Source organism: Coloeus monedula (assembly GCF_965178545.1).
Source record: "Coloeus monedula genome assembly, chromosome: 3".
NCBI lineage: Eukaryota > Metazoa > Chordata > Aves > Passeriformes > Corvidae > Coloeus > Coloeus monedula.
This window is the reverse complement of record NC_138783.1, coordinates 74,035,025-74,059,055: the sequence shown is the minus strand read 5'-3', so window position 1 is coordinate 74,059,055 and position 24,031 is coordinate 74,035,025. Positions and strand designations below refer to the sequence as shown.

The following is a 24,031-nucleotide window of genomic DNA, read 5'->3' as shown; positions in this document are numbered from 1 at the left end:
TAAAAAAACAGGCCAATAGATTGATGAACTTGGACTTAATTAATGAACTTTTTGATTGAAAATTAGCTCACGTCAATCCTGTATTGCGAAGTCAGAGTGGTGAGAAGCATGTTACCAGCGACCAAGATCTACAACTCTCTTGAGCACTACCTATTACTTTACAGATCCAAAGAGTGTTCTTTGACATGTGTGCTCACTGGCTTCAGTTCCTGTATTATGTATTCAAAGCTGGAGTTCAGAACACAGTGGCTTTCTAAAGGGTATACATTCTCAGAAAGAAGAGAAAATCTTTTTCAAAGCAGAGCTTAAATACTAATTCACTACTTCATTAGTGGTGCTGGGTCTGTGAATTTTACTGAGTGTGTATATAGTACCCTCAAGAGAAAGAAATTGAACGCTATGGCTATTTGCAATCTAGCAAAATACCAAACTTGATTGACTGCTGCAGACTTTACTCTTCAGGTGTTTTTAAAAGTTGCCTGGTATAATCTATTTTAGCTGGATTTTGTGGAATAGCAGTAGCATGTAATGTACAATTAGGTTAGGCACAGGCACACATCATCATGAATAAGCTTAGGCACAGTCAGCATGTAGAAACTCATTTGTGTTTAACAGGATACTAATGTTAAATATCAATGCATTATTCATAGACAAAAGGAAAGAAAATCGTTTTACACAGCAGTTTCATGTTTTCATGTTTTTCTTATTCATGCTTATTGAAAAAGAATAAGAATAGTAATTTTGTAACACCAAAAAAATAAATGTAAACATATGCAAATCATGTAATATCTTCTGTTCTGATTATTGATTACTGCACACCCAGTGGTTATTTCTACTCCTTTTGCAGTACAGGAGAAAAAAATATGCCATTAATAATTTCAAAAGATTTACACAATTCTTATAACTTTGGGCTGCATTGACAATTGGTACTGAAGTGATATTTTTTTAAGTTTTATGAGAGAAAGGCAGTCAGCTGCTCTCAGCCATAAAAGTCAGGAAATCTGCTGGTACCTCAATTGGAATATTTGTAAGTATAATGTGAAGCTGACTACTCAGAGGTGCAGTTGGTCATTAATTGGCTGACTCTAACATATGGTTTAAAAAAAAAAAAAAAACGGTAAGTAAGACATAACTAGCATATATATAAACTTACAAGTATTTTTTAAATGGATACTGACTAGAAGCCCAAAGTAATCAGAAAAGAAGTCAAAGTCCATAGAAGTCCACGCAAATTCTATTGGTTTCACACTAGGTTTTATCTTCACATGGACAAAACACACTTTATCCCATTCAGCTTCAAAGAAAGTTTTGAATGGCTAGGTGGTAGTGGAGAGGATGACTTCAGTATAAACCTACAGTAATTGAGATCAGTGGATAATAATGTTTCTGGGGTAGCAAAAATTGCTAAGAAAAGGGAGTACAAATTGATTAGTAGAGAACTTTTTGCGCTGTTAGCATGCTGCACAATGCCAAACCATTGACCCAATCTTTTTGTGTATATGTTCTTGGGTCATTGGCAAGCAAAATACATTTTGAAAAATATGCAACTGATTCATCATAACTGAAGATTGCAAGAACTCAGTTAACTTTTGTTCTTTACAGACCAGTCACCTCTAGGCATTTTTCTTTAATTGACATTCAAATATTGCCAAGTTCAGGAGGAGAGGCAAGGAGGATCTGTCTGTTCCAAGAGGTTGATTCAGATCAAGAAATATTTCTCACTCCAATACCAAAATTTATCAGCAAGATGAACAATCTAAGAAAAGCATAGGAAATGTTAACTTTGATAGTAAACTCTTCTTATATTATGTAGAACTGGAAGTTCTCTGTCAAGGGGTTAAACAACAACAAAACAAACAAACAAACCAAAAACTAAAAATGAACTAAAGAAGATTCGAGACCTATTGCACAGATACTAAAGGAGGAAACAGTGCAAATTTCAGAAATGTTAAAATTTTTCTGCGAGCTGACTAATACAACAAAACAGGATTATTAAGAAGAAGTATGCAAGGGAAAATACCTTCGTTTCATCTGTTCCCGTTGCATCATATTTCATTAAATGACTGAGAATCCAGTATTTTGTGAGGAACCATGCTCTTAGGTTTAGTAGGATAAAATGTATTTTAAGTCAAGGAGGACATTTAAAGGACCATATGACTTTTTAACTTGAAAAATGAAATATAAAGGATATTGACTTCATTATGTCTTTCTTTGAAATAATTGATTTCAGGGAATGGGATTTTTGCATGATGGTAATTTCCAATGCATACAATATCACATATATGCAGGTGCAGCCTAGAAAGCCAACCATATCCTCGGCTGCATCAGATGCGTGGCCAGCAAGATGAGGGAAGTGATTCTCTAGATGATCTTTAAGGTTTCTTCCAACATAAACCATTCTATTATTCTATAATTTTATGATCTGTATACTTACATATTAGGTATACAAATATGAGTCTAAATTAATTTAGTTAGAAAATGCAACAGGGTAATAGAAATTTTTTCCTTTAACCTGATTGTTTTCTTACAAATTGAATATCTTTTTCAGCAGATATTTCAGAGAATTGCCTCTCAGAAAGGGTAATATAAAAATTAAATTTTATGCTTAGACAATAAGTGCTAGGTCTGTATATCACTTTTAGAGGAGAATCCTGGCCTTTATTTACCCAATTGCAATGTGTTCATGACTGCAAAAAGCCACACAGTCAGAGCAGAAGAAGGTTTTGAGTAGGACCTATCCCAATACATAAAAAGGGGCAATAGTTCTGTGAAGGAAATAGGTGTTCTGTATCTGAAATAAATAATATAGTAGGCTCTGGTAGCTTCCATAATTATAGCTATGTAACATTATGGGTTTTATTGGTTTGGTTTGGTTTGATTTTGTGTGTGTATGTACATATGCCATGTTTTCTGATACTACTTAGTTAAGTCTTAGCCTTGGTGACAGTCGTTCCATATACAATTTTAATTTATAATATAAGTATGAGTTTTGGTTCCTCAGCAAGCTCTCTCGTGTGACTATTCAGATGCTACTTAGTGGTTCCAGGAAAATGCTTCCTTTCAATATGGTATATTAAGCTGTCAGACCCGTACTCATACAGAGTTCAAAGGGTTCATGTTGCAAGAAATATAGGTGAAGAGTTGTTGATACAGACTTGAAGCTCCTCACAGGCAGGGATGGATATATTATTTATTGCCTACATCTTGTGTGGAATCAATGGATCCTTGTGTACATTCTGAGAAGTGGTGGTGAGTTGTGAATGATGGGAAAAAATATTTTCTATCCACTGAAATAGCAAATGCAGATGCTTATTCCTCCTGTTATTTTTAAACAATGGAATTACAAATAAACAAGTCACTATGAAGATTAACATTTTGAAGACTGATCTGTAAACCATACGCCTGCAGTACACAAAAGCCTGACAGTTTTAGATTTTATTTATACAAGGTCCACAAAATTTAAAATTGTCAGAGCAATTGATGAAGATGATTATTTGAAGTGTAGGGTACAAACCCTGTGTCAGTTCAACCGACATGCAGATGAACTTGCGGAATCACATTCTCTATAATAATTTGCTTAATGATTCATAGAATTATGGTGGAAAAACAATCATTAACCGTTTTTAGAAACTTGTTAAAGATGCAGTTTTTGAATTACGAATATTATATATGAATAATGTGGATTTTTTGTGGATGTCAACTCAAAAGCAAAGAATGATGTTGTTTTCACTTTTAGTGTGAATATCTATATTTAGAGATAGTCTCTATCTCAAACAGCTAACCACAAGTGTTAACACTTGAAAACTGTTCAGTAAAAATATAAATAATATGACTTAAAATTCATAAATTCAAAATTAATAAAGAAAATAATGATTTATTTGGCTGGTCATAGATAACTGAGAACCTTAGTCTTAATAGTAAAATGTCTGTAAGTTTAGATTGAGAGACAAGGTTCATTAAAAGTAGCAAACTGCAAAAAAATAAGTGATGTGTTGAAAAGAATGGCAATCAAATTGCTGCTATTCCTTAGGAATGTTTTCTTGTTTTTTTATTCTTCTAAATTGTATTTTTTATTTTTAGAAAATTAAGTGCTGCAGAGCTCATTCTAATAAAACAAGATATACATACATATGATTATATATAAAAGTTTATGTATATGTGTGCGAGGATAAATATAGGACAAGATCTTGATAGCCTTCATCACATGGAACAGTGCATTGCAATAGCCCTTCAAAGGTCAACGAGGCCACCTAGAGAGCTATCAGTGCACAAGAATTTTCTGGAATCTGACTGGTTGGAAGCTGTAGTAAACTGTCTGTATCATAATCCAAGGCACAATAATAACAAAACAGAAATGTTACTCTCTAGAGGGCAAATATGCTGGAGCACCACATCTGTTGTTGCTTACCAAAAGGTTTTGTGGCTCTGTGGCAGTGGGATGAATGAGGAAGTAGCATATGCAGCTTATAAAACCATCCCATGCAGTGCAGGAGGAATAAGGAACATCCTCCTTGCACAGAATAAACATCTTCCTGTAGCTGTACTATATCTGCTAATTACTTGTTTATGAGCACAAAGAAGATAATACCTTAAGCATGATACATGTCTTCAAAAATGCCCTTCCCCCAACCAGACCGTTTTTTGTCAAAGCAATGTTTCATGCAAATACAATGCCATCTCACATGGACAGATACCAACACTGTGCTAACATCTGTAAAACAGGCAATTACAGTCAACCCAGTCTTCCTACAAAACAAGATGGACAGTTTTAAAAAGGGCTGACGGCAGTCATTGTGCAAGCATGAGCTCTAATATTCCATAATTTTTTTTCAGATATAAAGTATTTACAGCTGTGCATATTCACCCCTACCCCAATCACACGGAGTGGACTGGATTGAGGGATTTACAGTCTCATCTATACATTTGAATAATTCTGCACTTCAACGTGATAGACATATTTTCCAAAGTTTCCCTTGTGGTGTGTTTTGTGGAGTCTAATTGGGCTGGAATGCTTTCAGGTTTCTAAAGCAAGCATTTGCAGATACAAACTAAATGCAAGGTCTACCCAAGAGAACAAACTGCAAGAGCTGCAGTGAATGTTTACTGTTTTGCAAAATCAGGCATTAACAGCCCTTAAGCAATCTAGAAGATATTTAGCTGAATTTTACTTTCTGAGGCTCACTTAGATAAGGGAGAAAGGACGTGAGAGAAATTGCAGGAGGAGGAGCTGATCTGTCTCAAGGTGGAGCTGTATCTTGTATTAAATGACAGTGGCAGATTAAAGCTCTCTGGTGGGGAAGGGCTTAAAGGCTGAGTCAAAAGCCAAGAAGTCTCTTTATTTACGCCTACCTCCCAGCCCCTGGCAATCTGACTAATAACAAACTGAGCTAACAAGAAAGACTAGAAAGAACAGAGAAAACACAGGAGCAGCTTGCATCTAAAAATCTGACAAACCAAGTGATCAAGTCAAGCTCTGCTGAGCATCTTGTTTGTTTACTGCATCCAAATGCTTGCAAACAGTTAACTATATGCAGAAAAGTCAGCCTAGCTGTGAAGTATGCTGTGAATTTTAATTGAGGAAAAAGGACAACTGTTTACAGGATGGTCTGATGTGCAGGGCTGCCTGGAAGATTTTTTCAATCGAATGCTTTGTACTTTGTCTTCTGAACAAGGATTTTAACTTTGTGGAGCTGTAGTATTACCAGAGCTTGCAGCAAAGGGAAACTCAGAAGAAAGTGTGCATTTTTCAGAGGGAAAAATTACTTTGCATGGAAACAGCTGCTCCAACTGTGCATTACTGAGTGTATCGGGGAGTGCTGCTGCTGTACAGGTAAGAAAGACTCCAGTTAGTTAATTAGCTAAGCACATGAGAATTTCATTTCTCAGTACAAGTTGCATTTATTTTTCTGCATGACTTTGTATAACTTTTATATTAAACTATGGCAGTTTATACTGTATTTTAAACAGTTTTCAGGCACATTTGTTCAAACTGATTACTGTGTAGAATATGTGTATTAAGGGAATGCTGTATTCAAATCCCTTGAGGGGAGACGAACGGGTGTTTGGTTTTATTTCCTCAAGTACAAAAGTGGTCTTTAATGCGTCATCTGACTGTGATTCCCTTAAGAATTTAATAAAAAATCCCGAAGGCATTTAGAAATTGCTAATTCTTAGCTTGGGGCTTTGAAAATCCTCGACATAATTTTTTAAAAAATAGCTGAATTAAAGCAACTAAACAAATAAACCCCCAAGCATAATGAAACAAGATATTTCAATGTTTTAAAACCAAATAAGTTATTATTTAGGAAGCATGAGATGTCTTTGCTGTAAGGTGACTACTTCTGGAAGTATTCAACTTTGCCTCATAGAAAGAATGATGACATTTTTTAGTCTTTTAGAATTCCTACAGGGCTTAGTTACAGTATGCAGTCAGCAGTGACTTACATGAAAGCAGATAAAATGATAAAAACCTTAAGTTACCATGTGGAATTTGCTGAAAAACCTCACCACATGAAAAGGTTAGTTTTTCAAGTCTTTAAAATTACATTTTGTTGCATTGTGAATTCTTTCAGTTAAATGTTAGTCATCTGTTACATGAGAGCAGTTTTTATTTTACAATAGTAGCCCAGTGAGAACTTCATTACATATTTCTGAGTGTTTAGAAAAAGAAAAAAAAACTGCAAAAAGAATACAAATCTCCTATTAATTTTTTTTGTGTGTGTATATATATGTGTGTGAGAGAGTTCTGGCAGTGCTGCTTACAGAAGTATGACGATGATTAAAATGTGAATGTTTTCAAATTGGTTACGAATGTTGTAACTTTCATCTCTGAGAGGAGGGCTTTCATTTTTATAACCTAATTTCTCAATATGCAATAGAATGCAACATGCCTTACAGATTTTTTTTTCATTTAATTTTTGCTCAGGGACTTTATAAGTGCTGTTTGAATTTGATACAGATTGACGCTGGAATTTCTAATGAGAAAAAGTGTACAGAAATAAAGTTGAATTAGTCATAGAGTAGGTTTGAAGCCAGCAACCGTGTCAAGAGCTTGAATTTTTTACCTTGGGTCACTGGAGAGGATAGTGATGCATGTAAAGCAAGAATAAGTCTCCAGCATAATATGACCCTAGAATTATTCTGCATACTTCAAAATAGCATCTTAACATGGTGTGTCTTATCCAACACTTCTTGGTAAAACAGACTTAAAGGCATATATATTAACCTTAGGCAGCTGGAGTTCAAGGAGGGTTATATGAGACAACAGAATTATTTGCTCTACTAAAACAAAGATAAAAGCTCATATTTTTAAGGATACCTTTTCTCACACTGTGAATTGCACTTGCAACTTCTAAACTCATACTTCTACTCGCATTTATGAGGAGCTACTAATGGAGAAAACCAAAATTCACTGTGCACACATTTGCTGTTGCTCCTTTTGTATATGTGTGTGTGTAATACCACAGCATTTAAGTGCCTGCATGTGTAAACCTTTGCAATCTGTTCTAAGGGAAGCTTTGAGAAATAGTGTTTCTAGTAACCAAGGTGCATTATATTTAAAATATTCATTGATGAGATGCCAGATCATATGGCCACACTGTAAAAATATTCATTCATATACTTGAATTGATCCTTGTAAAAGGTTCTAATCTTTCAGAAACTAACACAGCTGGTTGTATAGTGACATTCTGTATTTCATGTTTCAATAACTTAGTTTGAAAGATTGTAACCTTTATTAGATGGATTACTTAAGAATCTTGCTTAGTTCAGTCCTCAAATAAATAGCACACCCCATAAACATTACTGGTTTTTAAATCACCCATTGCATTTTAAGGTTTTTTTTTGGTTATTGTTTACTTTTTTTGGAAACGTGGAAATACTTAATTAAAGATTATAAGTAGTGATTTCACTCTACATTGTATATCAAGAGTTACCATTGGTCTTGACAATTAGGCAGCCTTGACAGAAAGAAACAGACAATCTTCAAATAGGCTGTAGGACAAATTAATTCAAACCAATAATAAATGACTGATTTAAACATCTAAATTTTGCTTGAGACTCCATAGCTGTATTGTAATGATGCATTTATCAAGTGTTTCAAAGTTTAAGATCAGCTTGTTTAAAGGTGATAATTATATTACATAACATATGGTTGATACTAGTGATAATTTTTAATTTGTAATAAACAGTCTGTTCCATATACACTCCACTGTGGAAATTGAGGATTATAATCATTGGAGGGAGTCTAACATTAATCTTAAAAAAAGTTTGCCCTTGCTTGCTTGTTTCTTCTGACATGTGCTGCATTGTCAGTTCTCTTTTTTTTACTTTAACTGTGTGTACAAATTTTTTATATGTATATTATATGCAAACTTTACGCTAATGTGTGCTGTGGTCCCACTTTCACTAAATATCCACAAATTACAACATATGTGTTAGAATTTAAGAAAGATAATTATTTTTTCTACTTCCTTTTCAGTTTGTGGGTACAAGGATTTCAGAGGAAATACCTTTTGATTTCCATACGTAATGCAGAACCAAAGAAAGATTCCCTGTATCCTGACAAAATGGGCTTTTGCTCACAACACATTGTTGATCCAAACCAAATCTTGTTTCTTCTCTTCAGCAGCTGGATAACATTAAGTTAATTTTAGCAAGGTACTCTTAAAATCTGCAGTGCTATGTAGTGACACAAAGGAATGTTTCAAAATATTATATTATCTTTGATATAAGTTGCTTGGGACAGTAACTTATTGCTGCTGTCCACTGGCAGTCTATACAGCATATAAATAAAACCAACACACACCTGATTATTTCCTACTTTGGGTATCAGCATGAAAGTACTGAAGATTTTCCCTTATGATTCTATTCATTCAGTACATGAAACTAAATATATATTCTCTAATCAGAAAATAATTCAAGTGTTTTGCATGATATGATATTGTTTGGAAGGTGAAGCAGCTCAATGACAAGCATTAGGACTATTTTTTCTTGCTGTAGCCCCGGGGGAAAAAAAATCCATAAAAACAACTCAAACCCTGTGAAATCATGACTATTATTTTTCTTTTTCTTTTTTTTTCCTTTTTTTTTTTTAAATAGAATCTGCTGGACAAGATGAAGCTTTGGATTTTTATTCTATGCTCAGTTGCGGTTGCATCTGATCCTTTCCAGTCACAGCCTTCTTTTTCTTCAGCCAGAGGATCTTGTCAGAGTCTGTGTTCCTGTGAAGAAAAGGATGATACCATGATTATCAACTGTGACAAAAGAGACATCAAGATGATATCAGAAATAAATGTCCCACCATCACGGCCTTTCCATCTTAATCTGTTAAACAATGGCCTGAGTATGTTACACGTGAATGATTTTGCTGGCCTTGTTAATGCTATTTCTTTACATCTTGGTTTTAACAATATTGCAGATATTGAGCCTGGGGCTTTCAATGGTCTTAGCCTTCTTAAGCAACTTCATATCAATCACAATTCTTTGGAAACACTTAAAGAAGATACGTTTAATGGATTGGAAAATTTGGAGTTCCTTCAAGCAGACAACAATTTCATCACAGTGATTGAAGCAAGTGCCTTTAGCAAGCTCAACAGGCTTAAAGTGCTTATTTTGAATGATAATGCCATTGAGTATCTTCCTCCAAACATATTTCGTTTCGTGCCGTTGACCCATTTAGATCTGCGTGGAAACCAGTTACAGACACTGCCCTATGTTGGCTTTTTGGAACACATTGGAAGAATACTAGACCTTCAGCTGGAAGACAATAAGTGGGCCTGTAACTGTGATTTGTTGCAGCTGAAGATATGGCTAGAAAACATGCCTCCTCAGTCCATAATAGGTGATGTTGTATGCAATACTCCTTCAGTTATCAAAGGCAGCATATTAAGCCGGTTGAAAAAAGAATCACTTTGTCCCACCCATCCTGTTAATGAACTTGAAGATCCTTCGGGATCACTGCCCTTGGTTGTAACCACCTCTGTCAGTGATAGTCACCTGTCAACTAAGGTGATTCCTCTCCTGAAAGCTCCTACTAAAGAACCAAGTTTAGTGCTTCATACTTCCAAGCCTACTACGTTTCCAGGAATCTCTTGTCCCATCCCTTGTCACTGCACCAGCCATATGCTCTCAGGAGTTCTTATGCACTGCCAGGAGCGAAATATTGAAAGCTTGTCTGATTTAGGACCCCCTCCTCCAAATCCTAAAAAGCTTATCCTAGCTGGAAACATTATTCAGACGTTATTGAAATCAGATCTTGTGGACTATTCCAGCCTGGAAATGCTTCACCTGGGGAACAATCGCATTGAGATCCTTGAGGAAGGTTCCTTTATGAATCTGACTAGACTACAGAAATTATATCTCAATGGCAATCATCTTACAAAGCTAAGTCAGAATCTCTTCCTTGGCCTTCAGCACCTTGAGTACTTGTACCTTGAATATAATGCCATCAAAGAAGTTTTGCCAGGGACATTTAATGTAATGCCAAAACTGAAAGTCCTCTACCTAAATAACAACCTTCTGCAGGCTTTGCCACCCCATATCTTTTCAGGTGTTCCCCTCACCAGATTAAATCTGAAAACAAACCAATTTTCTCATTTACCTGTGAGCAATGTATTGGATGAACTGGATATGCTGGTACAAATTGAACTTGAAGACAATCCTTGGGACTGTACTTGTGATTCAGTTGGACTGCAAAAATGGATACAAAAATTGAGTAAGAATACCATGATGGGTGATATTTTTTGTAAATCTCCAGGACACTTAGCAAAAAAGGAATTGAAATCCCTAAACAGTGAAGTCTTGTGTCCAGGTTTAATAAACAGCCCTGCCCTACCAACTCATGCCAGTTTTGTAGTGGTGACAACTTCTTCTCCTACTGCCAACACCGCAGACACCATCCTGCGGTCCCTTACCGATGCTGTCCCACTTTCTGTTCTAATATTAGGACTGCTCATTGTGTTTATAACTATTGTATTTTGTGCGGCAGGAATAGTTGTTCTTGTTCTGCATCGGCGCCGAAGATCCAAAAAGAAACAAGTGGATGAACAAGTGAGGGACAGCAGCCCAGTTCACCTTCAGTACAGCATGTATGGGCATAAGACAACACACCACACCACGGAACACCCAGCTGCGACTCTCTATGAGCAACGAATAGTTACCCCCATGGTTCAGGTGTACCACAGCCCGTCCTTCAGCCCCAAACATACGGAGCAGCAACAGGAGGAGGGAAGTGCGAAGGAAGCTAATGATTGCAAATATCTTCGCCGAAGTCTCCTGGAAAGAGAGAACAGTTCACCACTTACAGGTCCAAATGTCAAATACAAGGCTACAGATCAATCTGCTGAATTTCTGTCTTTTCAGGATGCCAGCTGCTTGTATAGAAACATTCTTGAAAAAGAGAGAGAACTTCAGCAACTAGGGATCACAGAGTACCTAAGAAAAAATATTGTCCAGCTCCAGCCTGACATGGAAGTTCATTATCCTGGAACACATGAAGAGCTGAAGCTAATGGAGACACTCATGTACTCCAGGCCAAGAAAGGTTTTTCTAGAACAAACTAAAAATGAGTATTTTGAACTCAAGGCTAATTTACATGCTGAGCCTGACTATCTGGAAGTGCTGGAGCAGCAAACGTGAAGTAGTAACACATTGGGCTGGGGCCGAATTTCTGTAGTATTATTTTAAGGTGGAACCATTGTAAATAAAAGTGCCTTATAATAACATGTCAACAGTCAGAACTTAAGCACAGCAGTAATCCTAGCAAAGAAAAACTCAGGGATCACTGTGGGAAGCCATGGGGTTGTGTGCAGGCAATATGTCACACCCCAAGTTTAACAAGAAATTTGTGTGATTGAACTGTGGGAGGAAGATTGCTTATTGCACTACTCCTCATCATTTCAAAAAAAGGTGTGTATGGAACTCTCCGTTCTGTTCTCTGTTTTCCAATCTATGGAAAAAATGTTCATTACCCTTACACCTTCTTTTCCCCCTCCATTTATTTAGATTCCTTAAAAAAAAAAAACAAAAAAAAAACCTTAAAAAGAAAACTCCAACACCTGTGTTTGTATTTATAACATTGGAGTGTATTTGTTAGGTTAGTACATGCACTGCATACATGACCACTGTCTAGAACTACACCTGACATACCTTTATAATAAATATGAAAAGAGTTGAAATGTTGTCATACTAAATGTCAGTTAAAAAAAAAAAGATAAAATATTTTTGTGTATTCACCCAGAGCCTGCAAATATTTAAGTATTTTACACCAAACTTCATGTGCATTCTGTATCAGTATGTGGAAGGAAAAATATGTAACTATGTTTACCCAACATCTTCAACAAAGAAAATTGCAAGCCTTTTGCTACTTTCCCTATCTGATAGCTTTACCTAAGTTTGGACAATCTTTTCTTGAGCTGCTGCTATAAAATATTGTGCATCACTGGTGTTTCAACTCATAATCCTGGGCAATTTGAAAAGCTACTGAGAATCAGCTGTAAATATGTTACTGTGTTTAATAAGTTTGATTTTTAGATATATATATATATATATACATATGTATATAAATAACTTCTGTGCTGGCTTTAAATATTCTTGAAGGAAATGAGTTTGCTGTGGCTAGGAATTTCCAAGGGCAAATAAAGGTCCTTTCCCACCCTACCCAAAAACAATGCTCAGACAGAATAACTACAACAATACACACATGAGGAAGAATAATAGTATTTAGCTATTTGTACAAAAATATATTTTCTGAAATTAGAAGAAAATAAATTGTTGTGGGAAAAATAGGTTAGAAAAACGTAGAACACTGCAGGTTTATTTTTGCAATGAATTCTCACTAGATTTATATTTACTATTTATTCTGTATAATTTTGTATTTTTTTTTTTTTCTCCAACTCACAAGAAAAGAAAAAGCTTATTCCTGGCTGATTTTCAAGCTAATCAAGGAACTGCTCTCTATTAATGCAAAAGAAATAAAGACTTTTTAAATGTCTTTTTCTTAAAGGTTACTTTTTAAAGAAGGCAGCAACTTCTATATGCACAAGTTTAAAACTATTTGGGAATTAAACACAATGGTTCTCACTCCTGTCATGGGGACAGAAGCATCTTATCCTGAGTGCAGTAAGGCCATCCAATTTCTGTGCATGACTGACATGGTGCCAAAACAAAATTTCTGACCTGTATTTATCTTCCTCTAAGCAAATCTTTTGTAAACTGACTATGCATGAGGGTTTTTTTTTCTAATTCCTATTTGTAAAGTGAAAAATCAGCTTAATTACTACATGTATACATATGTATGCTAAATTTAGCATTGAAGTCTTGATAAACTCAAAGTAAAAAGATATATTCTTTAGTTCAAAATATGGTTCATGTCTTACCTATTTGTATTTACAAATGAGAATTCTTCATATTCTGCTACATAAGTTTCTGACAGAAAAAATTACTGTATTACATATGAAAGTCAGATTCTCAGTTCTTTCAAATTTGCATAGACCTAACAACTTTTATGGTGCTATACTAATTTCTGTATTTTGAGGATCTGACCACACTTTGTCTCTGTTAACAAATCAATTTCCATATTAATATTTTTGAGGTCTTATCAGTTTGTAATGGAAGTAAAACTTGTTGGCTTACAAAAATCAAAATTTCAGTTATTAGAGAATAAGTATTATTTCCTCTTTCTATATCTGAGAATAATTTATCCAGAAAACCTGTCTATTTTGGAAGATTATGAAGAGTAAATGTGGTGACAACATATTTGTTTCATTGCTATTTTTATTCCAGACAAGGAAAGAAAATACTAAGTGTTGCTTGTGTATGTAAGAGTGAGACAAAAGGGAAAATGCAGCTGCAATAACTTTGAATTAAATTTGTTGTATAATGTTATTTTAGATATACTTGCATATTCAAGCACATGTGAATGTGCTTCATGGACATTCCATAGAACCTATGGAAACCCATGCATGGATGTGGAGGAGGAACTGGAGGGCAGGTGAGATGGCTGAGGGCATCAAAATGACACTAGATGTCTTCATTTAAAGAATTTAGTTTCACACAGGAAAAAAATTCAAATTAATTTTATAAAATAATCAAATGCAGTTAAAATTTGGATTTATTCAATGGAAAGAGCACTAGAATACTTTGAATACTGAATCAGACCCATTGAATTGATCTTTTTCAAATACTCAGAGATCTCAAATTAGTGTAGAGAAAAGAATTGGAATAAAAATGTAAATGGTACTCAATAGCAGAGTTTATTATTTCAGTGTCTTTGATTTCAGTAGTTATTTCCAAATAAAAAATGTGTGTAAAAATAACACCCTGCAATTGGTAAGATACAGGGAAATGATGATTCAAGCCCTCAGGCTTAGATTTAAGAGAAACAGCTTCAGACTAAAGACAATTGCCACATGCACAGATGTCGCTTTGGTAAGCTGCTAACAGTTACTTGGCAGAATGCTGAGGACAACTGTGTGGCAAACATTCTTCTCTGTTGCAGTCTCAAAGCATCAGAAAGAAGACTGAGCTAAATTAATGTCAAAGCAAGTCAGATACAGATGTATCATCAGGATTAAAGAGACCTTTACCATTTAGCTTTCCTTCAGAAGGGAGATTCATGCCTTTCGCTTTATAATGACAGCTGTGCTCTGTGGCAGTCTTAACACCGCAAGTGGCTTGGCAGCATCCAGGAATCACTAGGATGTGGCTCGCTGTCCACTTTCCTATCGTCACGTTGCCTGCTGGACTGCCACGTAGTGAGAGTTTGTATCATGAGAAGAGAGGGGTCTGCCTATTGCCTTACATTCAGATAGTGATTTTTCCATCTATGAGGAAATGTTACACTGCTCTAACAAAAAGGGACAAAAGTATGACCTTATATGATTATTCTTCAGCTGAAGAAAGCCATTGTCAGCTGATAAAGATAAAACTGTGACATAAGAAAGGCATCACATAAGAAAGAAGGATGTGATATCTATTTCTAAGGTTCCTTGGAATATTATAACTACTGGAAATGTGTTGTTAGTATTATTGATGTTTGCACAAAGTTGGGAAAGGTATTCATAAATTTTCTTGTTAAAACCCTAGTGTCTTTTTTTTTTTTTTTTTTTTTCAGTGACAGGCACAGTTAAGTGGTTTGATACATTTTTACTTAGCTAGAATAATGGAGGTTGGAAGGCAAAGCATGTTTGACAGTGTGCAACAAAGTGGATCCATTTTTCTTCTGTCAGCATGATAGTTTAATTGAGTGCGAGAACAGTGCTTCATCAAGCACACTGATGTAAGTGGCAGTTATGTTATTGTTGCTAGGGTACCTCAAGGTAACCAATACTACCATTTTTTGCCTCACATTTGAGTGAAGAAAATATATTAAATAACACTACAGACCCGTTCGCTAAATAAACATATTAAAACAATTCATTGCACTTTTTTATTTTAAGCTGTTCTTATCTTTTCAACTTTAGAAAAGGCAAATGTATTTCTCTTTCTTATTCTTCCTGCTACAGGTCATTTTCACAAAGACTTTTAGAACTGGTACTTGATTAAATTGCTTTCAGTGAAGCCTCTCCAAGTTTTTAAAAAGAAATAAAACCCAACGGCACACTTAAAAAGCCCTATCAAACAAAGACTAAATTTACACATCAATTAGGGTGTTTGCCTATTCACAAAATGGCCTAAAATTTTTTTACATTGTTTTCCATTTAAATGACAGATCAACCTTCCTATCATCTATTCCACACTGAAAGTTAGTTTGTACTTATTTTCAGTGATGTGTCAAACCTATTGGATTCGAATACAATCCATTTTAATTTGTAGTCATTGTTTCTCTGATTGGAATCTAAGGATCAGGTTTCAGCCCCTCTTTGCATGACAAAAGTGTTCCCTATATGAATCCAAATGGAAGTTGTTTACAATGTGCCACTTACTACCTACAAAGAGGTTACTAATTGTATAGTATGCTAAACTGAAGAAATAACTCTGACCAGAGTGGGAAACCACACCACCTTAGAAAGATTCATTTCTTGTCTGTTAAAGAAAAAATGGTATTTACCACAGATAAGACATTATTTCACAGGATAAAGTAATAGTGGCAAGGGGAAAATGGAGACTGAATCTTAGTCATCACCAGAAGAAATACTGGATTATCATTCTGAGGATGCCAATGTCTACAGCAATATATTTTATCAGTCACACCAAAACAATCTGCAAATTTCATGTAGATGTACTGAAATCATCATGACATTAAAGGCCAATCAAACACTTAATTCAAAAGATCAGAAAGTTTCATAACTATCCCTAACACAGAATACCAGCATTTCCATTAATGAGTTTCACACTTAGCCATAGACTCACCTCTGCCATTACAATCTGTTGCAATAGAAATCTACTCCTCGGAGAGATTTTTCAGGGTATATAATGCCTTCAGTGGTGAGTTCCTCTGGGACCTGATGATTGGTGCACCACTGGGGATTTGAGACAGGGAAGATAATTTTGTATTGTAAGTCAAAAGCTGTCTTTTTTTTTCAAATTTCTGAAGTTTATGATATTTTTGATGTCGTTTGAGGAGCTGGTATCAAATCCTTTTGTTTCTTAAAACAGAAGGGAGCTGTAGCTGGAATCAATATGGTGAAGTTAATCTCCATACTGAAAAGATAAAGCATGGTGTTTTCTTTCCTGCACATCTCCTAACAGTCAGCCTTGGCTTTTTGACACGAGAGAACAAATTCTAAAGAGCCACAGTCTAATGGAAAGCAGCCAACCTTGAGGAAGAACATTAAAGGCCAGATGCTGTTCAGCTCTATGAAAGCAAGATGCGATGAAGATTTTTTTATTTTATTTATTCAGCTTCACCAAGATGGAGTGCAAGTACATGCGCACAGCACATTTCATAAAACATTTACCAAAGTTTCATGTTCTAAGACATTAACTTCAAAACATTCACAGTATGTGAATATTACTACTGGAAGGACTACATCTACTTGATTTTTACTTATAATTTATGGAAAGGGATGTTGGAATACAGAAAAGAAGAAACAATATGGTTTCTTGTTTCAAGGAGAAATGTTATTTATTGTAACTTCAGCTGTTTGTTTTTGTAGAAAAATTCATCCAGATTATTTGATGTTCAGATAATTTTTCAACAAGTCGAGAATTTTTTTAAGTTCTTCTAGTTGTAATTATTTAGCAAATAAACTACAGAAGAGTAGATAAGTAGTTTCTCAAATAGAAAGAAATCTGAAGCCTTTTATGTATAAAGAAATCCTATAGAATGCTATCATAAACTTGCTTTTTAAAAGAAATGATGAAATTTATTTTGTCAGGTCATAAAATTTAGTATTATTTTTAGTTTCATGTTAAGAGACATCTCAGAGTTTTTCCATTTTTCAAAATTCAAAGCCAACATAACACTTACTTAATGACACATATTTGGGTTAAATGCATATTAAACAGTTCCATTCTAAGACATATTAACAAAAAACCCACTTTCAAATATAATCTGCTACTTCCTCTCATTTTCCCTAATGAAATGGTGTCGTGTACTGTGCAAAAAAAAAAAAAAAAAAAAAAAAAGTACATTTCCTGGGCATGGAGACCAAACTAGAAAAATTCTCTTGTATCTTTGTTTCATATGCTTTTTGCAGAGTCGAGTATCATGGATTCCCATCCCTACAGCACAGTATATTTACATGGTTCATATGGCATGCAAAATGGAAGGATTTGGCCTAACTAGTAGACTATGCAAACATGCTCTTTTGTAAGTAGAAGGCTGTTGCCACTGCACTTTTAAAAAGATCTTGTGTGTCAAATACCTTTTAGATATATCTGTTAGATCAGACCCCACAGTTATCAGATATTTATGAAACTTGATAAGATGCAAGATTCCAGGCTGCCAGTTCTGGCCTAGTTTATGGGAATCCAGACACCCTGGAATTTTTGGTATTTGGAGGAGAGTGACAAACGTCCATCATTTTTTACAGATGAAAGGTTCTTGAGCAACTGTTAAAGACTTTGATTGCTTTTCTCATCTTGCTTGAGGTGTTCAATGTTCCTCAGTGTGGTATCGTATGACTTACATATGAACATAAAACATCACTAAATCAGAAATCTACCACTTAGATGCCATTATTCACAAAATGTAAATGTTTCCATGAGGTAATAATGAAATGAAGATTAATATTTCGAGATTTTAATTGCCTCGTGTTACGCAAGTGTCATTAAGTAATATATCACTTCAGGAGAGTTGGGGGGGAGGTGGCGTTGCTGTCTATTGACCACTCACTCACTTGGATTCCCTGAAGGGAGATGTTGTGCTGGGGATAGCTATCTTCATGCTGCCATACATGATATTATGAAGGCTGAATCATATTCTATAGATTTTGAAGTTGTTGTTTATTATATGCTCTAAGGACTGAAGTTGGACCTTGCAGGCTCAGATTCCATGATTATTTTTATTTATAAAAATGACTACAGAATATAGAGAATATAGCTTTATCATTTTCCCATGTAAAAGCAATCATGTAAAGAAAATAATTCTCTCTGAATTTTTGATTAATGCCCTGATCCAAGGGCCATTAAAGGTAAGGAATTATTTTTTTTGGATATAGAATGATGCAGAAGCATCTTAGAAGTCTAGGGTTTTGTCGCACAGATACATATAGAAAAAAAGTACTTACAAAAGCATCAGGGTGTTGTTGCACCCAACCGTTTCCCAAACAGCATAAGCTGGAACTAGACAAGACCAGAGCCTGTTCTTAACTATAAGATCTGACCATATCTTAAAAAATATCTCACAAAAATTATGCTGAAGACTCCCATGACACGGTCTCCTGAAAAAGTAAAAGGTTTGTGTCTGTTTCTTCCTGTCATTTTTTCTAACACCTAAGTATGCTAAGAAGATCACAGTGTGGGTTGTAAAGGTAAATCTGAATAGTAAACACCTAAAAGACATTTGGATAATAAGAAAACCTTCTTCACTAGTGCAGCAGGTAGATAACAGTACCTAAAGTAGCCATGGAACCTCAGGCCCTTGAAGCAGGAGGCTGGACTAGACAGCCCCCAGAAGTTCCTTCTAGGGACAATATCTGTGGTTCTAATATTATTCTGCTAAAGATTTTTTAGGGCAAAATAGTCTACAGTCTTTCTTTTCTATACACAGGATATGAAGTTAAGGAAAAAGGCAATAATCACCAAACACTGTCACAAAATAAAAGATTTCACCTAACTCTTGTAAGATACAGAGATGCAGTAATAAGAAAGCTGCATCAAATTAAACAGTACTTCTCTGATAGTGGTATGATGGTGATGGTGAACTGTGGCTACCTAAGTTTATTATCAAAAGCACTTTTTTCCAGAATAGATGACTTCAAATGCCTAAATAAAATGCTGAAATTATCTAAAACTTGAAAAGTGATCCATTTCTATACTAGTTGAATTAATGATTCTTGTTTTCTTGATATACTGCTGATCAATATATCATGCATTTCAAGGGTAACAATCTTAGTTTTTCAAATGTTCTTCCAGGTTTTAAAAATACTTAATATACTTTTTTGATTGTCAAAAGGACACATTATTAAACAGTGTATCAGTAATGTTTGTTTTAAATTAAAAATATTTTTACATAAAATTCTACTTTGAATCTTTCAAATTATGAAGCAGCACTTGGAACAAGACTCTTTGGTCTAAGTGCAGTGCTTCATGCTAATTAGTAATCAGCCTTTTCAAAATCCTTCTCTGGTACGTTATCTGTTACCTGAAACCCAATACTTCCATACAGATTTAGAGCAAAAATTTACACAACTATATTTCCATGTTTCTTATAGTCTTTAGGTATATAATTTAGCTATTTTTGAAGACTGGATGCTAAATTGATCTTTGATTTGTCCTAGAATGGCTGTTAGCTAGTTCATAATATGTACTTGTATACATATAACATACTTGTATATGTTTGTGGAAACCAAATTTCTCAGACCCATCTAGACCTATATCTGGGAGTGGTTTCCTAAATTTTTGCTAATAGAGTCTTATTTAATAGAAAAGCCTATAATTTGTACTCTTTTGATAGGTCTGTTATATATTAATCTTGTAAATTAAACCTCTGAAAGGTAGTACAAACATGGATGTGTTGTTACCAGACCAATTATTTACCCACCTGTGGAGGAAATGAAGGATTGCAATAATCACAGATAGTCATCCATACAAATTCAATGGAAAAATTGCAGCTGGAGATTAAACACAAACATAAGAGTTCAAAAGTTTTTTAGAAATAGACACAAAAATGATTCTTATTCCTGCAATTTAAAAGCAGAAGATTAGACACAAATCATGTAATTCTTTGACAATGGACATAAATTAAAAATGTGGTTGTTTTCTACCTAAATATGAAAATACACTACCACAAAAATGTGAACATTTTATTCCTACATAAAATGCTTTTTCAGACAAGAAACACCCAAAAAGTCCATGGAAAATTGTTGGTTTAATACACAGTTGTATTTTCTTGATACTACAGTGAATCCTCAGTCTCATTTCTAAAAGGTAGATCCAAGAGAGAACTGAAAAACATAAATGGTGTTTTAACTAAAAACAAAAACAAAACCAAACAAACTGTAAAAAACCCCACAAGAAAACACAAAAATAAAATGTCCTTAATAAAAAAAAAGGATAAAAAAAAATCATTAAAATATTTCAAGTATTTATCCATCGTTCTCTGCATAACCCATCATATATTTCTCTTTATCATCTCTTCTTTATTTTCTTTTTTACTTTTTTCCCACTTTCTTTTTTCCATGTATGTAAAATTTTGTAGCCTGGATAAATTTATGTTGTGGTGTTTTAGGTAGCAACTGTCTAAGTGTTTGTTGTTCACCACTGGGCAATGGTCTCCATAGTGGGCTTTTAAAACAACACAGACACGTAAGGTCCTAATAAACTGACTAGTGTATAACTAATTATTTTGGTTCCTTTCTCTTTTGGGGTAAAAATATCACAATGCAAACAAGCAAAGAAATATTTATATGAGGAGGGGAAGAAAAAGAATTACATCTTAAGGTGACTGGGGATTTTCCATCAAAGTACAGCTTGATGGAAAAAATATGCAATCAAAACCCTCAGTATTTCACACAGGAAGACTTTTTTTTCCAAAACTAACACTTACTTTTTCAGTCGAACACAGTTGTCAATAATTAAATATTTCAGTTTGTCCGAGTGTTATGTTTTGACATTACTGACTTCTAATCTTTCCTAGAACCCTATAGAAATTTTAAGAGGTAAGCCTGTGATTTTATTGTTTTCCCCTTGAAAAAGTTTATTCAACACCTTCCACTATATCTTTAAAATTTTCCGTCTAGCTTGATTGCTGGAAGGCCTGGTTTCATAGAAGTTATAAGAGAATGAGAAATTTATATTGCAAGATAGCAGATTATCATGCATGTTCTGATACGAGTTTCAATATCCGTTACAGAATAAATTTAGTTAGGCAAAATTAAGTGGAATGTTTTGCTTTAGGAATTATATGCTTTTTCATTCCTTAAAGCTGAACATATTTATGAGCAACTTTTAATAAATATTTTGCGGTTTTACTTCCTGTTTTCACACAATCCTTAGCAAATTTGAAGTTCACTTTTTTATTCGACCTAATGTGTGTAAAATACAACAGCTTATTTGTGTAACATACTAAGATTATCAGTGCTCATTAACCTAGTATAAGAACACAAGTTGCTAGGTTTGTGTGCCAGACTCTTAAAATGCATTTCTAGCTGGAATCTCTTCTACCAACTGACTGCCAGCCCTGCAAGCCTCTGTGAGAGCTGCTTTTGGATTTGTTGTTGATGATTACTCCAACTTACTAAAGGAGATTGTGAAGAAGATAAATTGCACCATGTATTTAATGTTCACATGGTAGATGAAAGAGCTAAGGAACTTACTACCACAGCTTGGAACAGCTTCTAATGGTGGATCAAAATCTCTTACTGTAATTCCCTTCTAACTAGTTTAGAGACATGAGATGGTAACTACTGAGAAATATCTTTTTTTTGTTATTAATCTATTTAGGAAAATATAAAGTCATCCTCTGTGTAAGATCTTGTCCTATTTCCTCAGGTTTTAATGGGTTTGATTTTTTGCTCTTCAATTTTTAATTTTCTTTTCTTCTTTCTGAGTCATAAAAACCACTTAATTTTCCTTGATGTGCAGGAATAAGTATATTTTTTTTTTTTAAGATGAACTCCTGTGGAGCAAGAGAAAGCTGTGTAATATATTAATGTTACATTATTATTTCTTCTCTTCTATTTAAACATCATCCTCTGACCAAGTCTTCAGCTTTACCTGTGAGACTTTTCCTTAAGAGAATATTTTTCCTGTTTCTGCCAGCAAAACAGGAACAAAAGTTTGAGAGGAAAAGGTGCACTGCTAACATATATCTACAGCAGAGGTTTGTGTGTTTTTCTACCCTTTTGCCTACTAATCTTTGTTAAGCTCTGGGTGTAGTGATGCATCAGTTTTTCTGCTTCAGCAGCCCTTACCTGTGTTTGTCATTCCTATTAAATATGCATTGGAATATACAACTTGGCTGGCCCATCAACAGGTTAAGTTTCAAATTCAGGAAGTTCAATAAGTAATTCCATCTTTGGTAAAAGGTTTGAATTGTTTGCATGAAAGAAATGTGACATATCAAATATTTCCTTTTGTAGTGCATATTAGGTGTATTATCGAAGAGGAAATCCCAGCACTACAAAAAATAATTACAGTGTCCAATGGACCCTCACTAGATGCAGACAGCTATGGTCCCTTCAAACTACTGATGTTGAGACCTCTACTTGGTTTGAAAATAAACCTACGTTATTAGCAAGGATTTTTTGTTGAAATCCTTTAGTTGATTTGGACAGCTCAAAATATTAATTGAAATAACAATAAATTCTCAGCTCTGTGCTTATGATGTGCTTCTTTTTACCTATAAAAAAATGTGAGTTGTCACTTTCACAAAACCTGGTGAAGTAGACAGCCAGGTATGGCATCAATAGAATTGAGCAATACATATAAGGCAGAAAAAAAGGATAAAGTTTAAGTACTGAGACAATATTTAGACAGACTGATTTTATATTATACCTTTAACAACTGCTCATCAGCAAAAGTGAATGAAGATCAAACACGTCATATTCTGCACCATTTTAATTCAAAAAGCACAATTTACAATTTTTTTTTGCATTTTCATTAATTATTTCATTTTGTTTAAAGAGTGGGTTTTCTACAGTGGTATTTCTTGGTGAATCAGAAATTAATGGTTTCCTATTTTTTTCCAGAGCAAGAATATTTTCCCTATTACACATCCTGCTTTTTAAATTATCAAGGTTAGTTTTTAAGAAATAAAAAATCTGTATTTTCCTATAGTTCTGTTTATCTAGATTTGCTCCTAGAACTGTATTTTCCAAACAAGACTTGCGTTTGTGTTATTCAAATGAAGAGCTACTTCTTTCTCTCTATGTGGGATGGAGTATAGTGGAAAGATAGGTAATCTTTCTAAGTGGAAGTTGTGCAAGTGTTAAAACACAAGAAAGAAAGAAAAAAATTACCTTAGGGACCTCTGTTCTGAAAATTTAAACTTCTAAACAGTTTTAACACAAGTTAAACATTTAATAAGGTACAGACCTGAGAAAGTGCAGGACCAGGGCGGATAATTTTTTATAATAAAGAAAGTATTAAAGATTTGCTATTTCTGAACTATTCATTGAGAGTTTAAGTAGTAAATTTAATACATTTCCATAATTATTAATATTTTGCACTAAAACTTGTCATATTCATACTGCCAAAGGCATTGTAGAGACTGGATAGCCCGCAAATAAATATTTTATCAAAGATTGACTTCATGTAAAATGGGCTTTTTAAAATACATGGAATAAAATAGTCCCTGAAAAGATAGGATAAATCTATCTTATGTTTACCTTCACCTCTGTATAGCGGTTATGTCCACATGAACATGGTAGTGAGAAATAAAAAAATGGTATTTATCTTTGGTGCTTGTCCCTTTTGACTTGCAGAG

General features: G+C 34.4%; 1 protein-coding gene across 1 annotated transcript; it reads left to right on the top strand.

Annotated features, from left to right (window-relative positions):
* Positions 1 to 9,103: 9,103 nt before the first annotated feature.
* Positions 9,104 to 11,637, top strand: SLITRK6 (SLIT and NTRK like family member 6; the record flags this gene model as incomplete). Its single annotated transcript, XM_082278788.1, has 1 exon — positions 9,104 to 11,637. The coding sequence occupies exon 1, from the start codon at positions 9,115 to 9,117 to the stop codon at positions 11,635 to 11,637; it is 2,523 nt and encodes an 840-aa protein (XP_082134914.1). The 5' UTR covers positions 9,104 to 9,114.
* Between the last annotated feature and the right edge of the window lie 12,394 nt (positions 11,638 to 24,031).